The 6,050-nt window shown below is 25.1% G+C and overlaps 1 protein-coding gene across 2 annotated transcripts in view; it reads left to right on the forward strand.

Moving 5' to 3' along the window:
• Positions 1-11: 11 nt before the first annotated feature.
• LOC126903987 (mitochondrial ribonuclease P protein 1 homolog) overlaps positions 12-6,050 on the forward strand; it is an 8,218-nt gene continuing 2,179 nt past the window's right edge. For both annotated transcript variants that reach the window (XM_050682599.1, XM_050682600.1), the window contains exons 1-2: positions 12-1,024; positions 1,097-1,233. In XM_050682599.1, coding sequence (XP_050538556.1) covers positions 130-1,024; positions 1,097-1,233 — 1,032 coding nt within the window. In that variant the 5' untranslated portion in view covers positions 12-129. The remainder of the gene's footprint in view (positions 1,025-1,096; positions 1,234-6,050) is intronic.

Genomic DNA, 6,050 nt, shown 5'->3' on the forward strand with positions numbered 1-6,050 from the left:
ATATTATCTCAAAAATTATATAATTCATTAAATTAAATGAACCATTTTTTTATTCTCGGAAATCTTTTTAAAGTTTTAAAGTAATATATCCTCAATGAATATATACCTGACAGTATTTATCTGATTATAATGTCATTTATTAGAATAGTATTTTTAAAATCAAGTAAATTAAGTTTCTTTGCTAAAAACGTTCAACTTACTCAAAAAAATCGTTTTTTATTTGATAGTGAATATTTGCGTCGTTATTCTGTCAAATCTGATATTTATGAAATATCAAATAACGAGGGCACTTCATTGAAGCTATTTGAAGATATTGATTATGACAAAATTACAAATGGAAATGACGAAAAATTATCAAACCTTAAGCGTCTAATTCTTGAAATTGATTTACTATATGAGAAAGGTGAACAAATACCCAGTAAATTAAAAACTGATCAATGGATGACTTTGTTGGATTTAAATTCACGTTCCTCGCGTATGAAACATTTAAGATACTTGTTTTTAATTGAAAAAAAAAAGGAAAATAGAATTTTAAAAAAGCTAGAGCAGAGGGCTGAAAGATTGGAGCGATATGAAAATATGCCTAAAAATGATCATATAGAATATGGACTGATGAGAAATACTATGTTTCATAGAATATATGAAACTCAAATGAATTCTTTTTATAATTATCGCTTATGTGAATCAATGTTATATGGCCAAAATATTATAATTGACTGTAGTTATGATGGACATATGTCAATCAAAGAACAAGCAAATTGTGCTAAGCAATTATTATTGATGTGGTCTTCTAACCGTATTCATAAAGATCCTTTTAATATTACATTTTGTAATGTTAACAAAGAAGGAAGGGTTTTCAAACATTTAAGTAAAACATTACCTACCATGGATCATCCAACATTTCCATTTAATTATACCAATAAATCTTATTTGGATCTTTTTCCAAGAAATAAATTAGTTTACCTAACACCACATTGTAATGAAATATTAGATAAATTTAATTATGATGACATTTATATTATTGGTAAAAAATTATACTAAGTTTTTACAAATATAAAAGTTTTACTAATTATTTATTGCATTGTTTTTAAATAAGGTGCAATGGTTGACAAAATGAAAGAAGAGCCATTATCACTTGCTAAAGCAAAAAGAGATAAAGTAAGAATGGCAAAGTTACCTTTGGACATACATCTAGACTGGAAACAAGGATCCAAAAATTTAACTATAAATCAAGTAAAATTATTTGTTTTTATGAATAAGTTAACAAAAATTGTCTTAGCAGAATGATGTATGGTTAGGTTTANTTAACAAAAATTGTCTTAGCAGAATGATGTATGGTTAGGTTTAAACATATATCTAACTTATACAGAGTCAGTCCAATTTTTTCTAGTACCATAATAATACTGATATTCTTTTTTTTCTTATAACAGTAAAAAAGCTTTTATATAACATAAATATTAGTACAAATCTAGTAGGGCGACTTTTATTTTATAAACTTTCATTGATCATTCTCCGTACCACCAATTTTTTTCGTTACTATATGAAAGTCATTTGGGTAAAATTTGGTTTTAATAACTTACCCCCTTCAGATGCCAAATCGAGGTTGAAAATTCGCTCAAAAAGGTAATTTTTCAGTTTTTGATCATTATTTCTAATAATGCACACTTGGCACAAAAATGTATAGAATATAGATTATATATAAAAGTATACTGTTCTTAGCATGCAGGCATCATATTTTTGAAATAATATTTCATGCCTTTTTGTTGATGCAAAATTTGTTCCATCGTCTGGTCCAGATATACCACTCTTTAAGGATTTGTTAATGATTGGAAAAAAATAAATGAAACTAAATATTCCATTTGGTTTAATGACACAATTTTAAATATAATAAAAAATAATAGAGAAAAAATACTACACTTTTTGAAAAAAAAATTACAAAACAATTTTCTTGAAAGACTATAGAGAATTTCTGGAGCTTATAGTAGTAAAAAGTGAATTTTAGCAAAAAATTGTTTTCATTTTTTATTTTATTTTTTTAAGCAAGTCAAAATAATTTTAGAAAATTTTTGTAAATACTTTTTTTAAAGAAAATATATAATCTATATTCTATACATTTTTGTGCCAAGTGTGCATTATTAGAAATAATGATCAAAAACTGAAAAATTTTTGTCAAAATGTATGAGGAGTCCTGAACAAACAAGTGTAAGTTTAGGATAAGGTGGTCGACCCCAAATAGTTGAAATTAAGACGAGGAAAACGAAGAAGAAGAATTAAATAATAGAATATAAAAGGATTCCTATTAGATTTAATTAAGTTATTTGGAAATCCTCAAAACATTATATATAAAACATATAATCAGAATAACCCAATGTTAAAGTATATTAATAAATATTGGGTATAGGTCTCTTTAGTTCAATTCTGCTCAAATAATTAAAACTTTTATTTTTTATGACCCTTAACACACAAAATACATACTCTATACTATATAGTTTGTAATACGTATCTATTGACAAAGAAAATATATAATCTATATTCTATACATTTTTGTGCCAAGTGTGCATTATTAGAAATAATGATCAAAAACTGAAAAATTACCCTTTTGAGCGAATTTTCAACCTCGATTTGGCATCTGAAGGGGGTAAGTTATTAAAACCAAATTTTACCCAAATGACTTTCATATAGTAACGAAAAAAATTGGTGGTACGGAGAATGATCAATGAAAGTTTATAAAATAAAAGTCGCCCTACTAGATTTGTACTAATATTTATGTTATATAAAAGCTTTTTTACTGTTATAAGAAAAAAAAGAATATCAGTATTATTATGGTACTAGAAAAAATTGGACTGACTCTGTATAAGTTAGATATATGTTAAAAACTAATCATACATCATTCTGCTAAGAGCCACCCTAAGGACCAGGGGGTAATTGCTAAAATAACAATATTTTAATTTACCGACTCAAAGTATATACAGAATGATCAGTAAGTAAAGAAATAGGTTATTTGTTTCAAATAATGATAACAACAGAAATCCATTTCCTATATATATATAGACTAATTCTTTTAATACTAGCCTTTAGATTTCTCTTAAAATAATAATTTTATTGAATTTTTTTTTTAATATTGTTAGTTAGATTTGTATATCAATTTATCTATAATGAAACAATTTTTAGAACCATCTCTTATATCTTATAAGTGTCAATTATTTTTTTTTATAGCAACATATGTATTAAACTAGTTTATAAAATACAAAAATTATTGAACTAATTAAAAAAATTACTGATCAATAACAACTTTTGAACCAGTGCTTCCATTGATGAAAATAAAGTTGACATCCTTTTAAAATATAAGATATGAACCTAAAAATTATTTCATAGTAAATGAAAATATGTATTTTACTAATACAATTAAAAAAAAAAATTCTAAGTCAGGCAAGGTTCAAGAGGTATGAAAGTCTAGGAACAGGGAAAAGAGGAAATAAGTCTATAGACTATGTAAGGTGTTTAAAAAGTGTTGATGGAAAGGTGTTATGTAATGATGATGTGAAAAAGGGTGGAAAGAGTATCATTAAAAATTACTGAATGAGGAGTATTCAAAAGAGACATTAAAGGATATTTTGTGGAACGTGGGACTGGTAGATTTAATTAGTGAGAAAGAGGTATGGGAAGCTATGGCAACAATGAAACAGAATGAAAAAAATATAGTTTTGTATGGTATTTGTAGATTTGGTGAAAGAATATGATAGAGTACCGAGAGAGTTTTTAAATTATGCTTAATAAGAAAAGGAGTCCCCAAAAAATACAAAAAAATTCAATTAACTCATTATTTGAAGAAAAATTGAGTAGCTAGCATTAAAATAAACTATTTTTAATTGATAATAACTTCTATAATACTGGTCCAAAAGTTGTTATCCAATGGTTCATGATTCCCTGATAACTGTATGTATATAGAGAGCCTAAACAATAATAACCTTGTCTACAATTTAAGATTAAAATCACATAATTAACTTAGTTTTCTAAAAAGATATATGTTATATAACTTTAATTTGATAAGTATTTTTATTTAACTTTTATTTTTTTTTAATTTATAATAATTTCTTTAATTTCAATAATAACTCTTAAATAAAACAATATAAAACCAAATAAAATTTATTTAATTAGTGCAGTTAAACTATCTATTATAGGTTTTCAAAAATAGATTTGTACTTGACTAAATTTTACTATTTTTTATCGAGAATACCAAATACATTTATACACCATTTGCAAAGGCGTAAAGCATTTGAGTAAATGTATTTGAATAAAAGTATTCAAATACTTTCATTGGTATTGAATAGTATTTTTAAATACATTTAATAAAAACCCAGCACAGGGGGGTCGCGGCACAGTGGTGACGTGGCATAGATGGATCAAGTATAATGATATCTGACAGTGATTAAAATCACTATCAAAAAAAAACGCTTCGATGCAAATCTTTAGATAGTGTTTAATTTAAAAAAATTGGTGGATTATTCCAAAANATCTTTAGATAGTGTTTAATTTTAAAAAATTGGTGGATTATTCCAAAAGCTACATGATCTGCTAGTTCATTATTAATATCCTAATTAAGATAAAGTATGTCGAATGAAAAAGGAACTATTAAAAAATATTATTTCTNAAAAGGGATTATTAAAAAATATTATTTCTTATAAAAAAATAATGTTGATCCATACACTTTTAAATATGTCATAGCATTATAAAGTTAAAAATGTAAAAAATAGAATCGAGAATTTTCACATAATAATAGCATTTGGTAACCATTTTCACCGTGAAGATAAAATAAAGTCCGAAATTTTTTTTTCGCATATTAAAGTAGATTACATTAACTTTAATTTAAGATATAAATAAAAGTGTCAGACTTTCCGGAACAGTTTCAAAATTTAAGTTGAAAAAGTAAATTTTTTGTGAAAAAGTTGTCATTTTAAATCCCCCCCTGTGGGCAGGTAAAGGGTCAGATATAAAAAAAATATATACCAAATGATAGGTAAAGACATCATGCATCTATAAAAAAAAATTATATTGATCCATACATCTTTCAAAAAGTTATAGCATTATAAAGTTAAAAATATAAAAAAGAATTTTTTTACAAAAATCGTATTTTTTTTATAAACTTTGATGTCTGTTTTCACCATGAAGATAAAATAAAGTCTGAAATTTTTTTTTTCCAGTATAAAGTATATTACATTAGCTTTAATTTAAGATATATATAAAAGTGTCAGACCTTCCGGAACACTTTCAAAATTTAAGTTGAAAAAGTCAATTTTTTGTGAAAAAGTTGTCATTTTGAATCCCCCCCTGTAGGCAGGTAAAAAGTCAGATTTATAAAAAAAATATACCAAATGATAGGTAAAGACATCATGCATCTACAAAAAAAAGAATTATATTGATCCATACATCTTTCGAGAAGTTATAGCATTATAAAGTTAAAAATATAAAAAAGAATTTTTTTACAAAAATCGTATTTTTTTTATTAAGTTTAATGTCTGTTTTCACCATGAAGATAAAATAAAGTCCGAAATTTTTTTTTACCATTATAAAGTATATTACATTAGCTTTAATTTAAGATATATATAAAAGTGTCAGACCTTCCGGAACACTTTCAAAAGTTACGTTGAAAAAGTTCTACTTTCTATATGCATTTTTATGTTTTGAATCCCCCCTGTATTTAGGGAAATGGTCCGATTTAAAAAAACAGTATGTCAAATGAAAGATGTATATGAATACTACTCCTCATAAAAAAATTGTACTGATCCATACATTTTTCAAAAAGTTATAGCATAATAAAGTTAAAAATGGAAAATACAAAATCGAAAATTTTCACACAAAAATAGCATTCGGTAGCCATTTTCACCGTGAAGATAAAATAAAGTCCGAAATTTTTTTTTTGCATAATAAAGAACATTGCATTAGCTTCAATTTAAGATATATATAAAAGTGTCAGACCTTCAACATTTTCAAAAGTTAAGTTGAAAAAGTTAATTTTTTGTTGTGAAAAAGTTGTCATTTTAAATCCCCCC

The sequence above is a fragment of the Daktulosphaira vitifoliae genome, unplaced genomic scaffold, assembly GCF_025091365.1.
Source record: "Daktulosphaira vitifoliae isolate Bord-2020 unplaced genomic scaffold, ASM2509136v1 Scaffold_4, whole genome shotgun sequence".
In the NCBI taxonomy this organism is placed as follows: Eukaryota; Metazoa; Arthropoda; class Insecta; order Hemiptera; family Phylloxeridae; genus Daktulosphaira; species Daktulosphaira vitifoliae.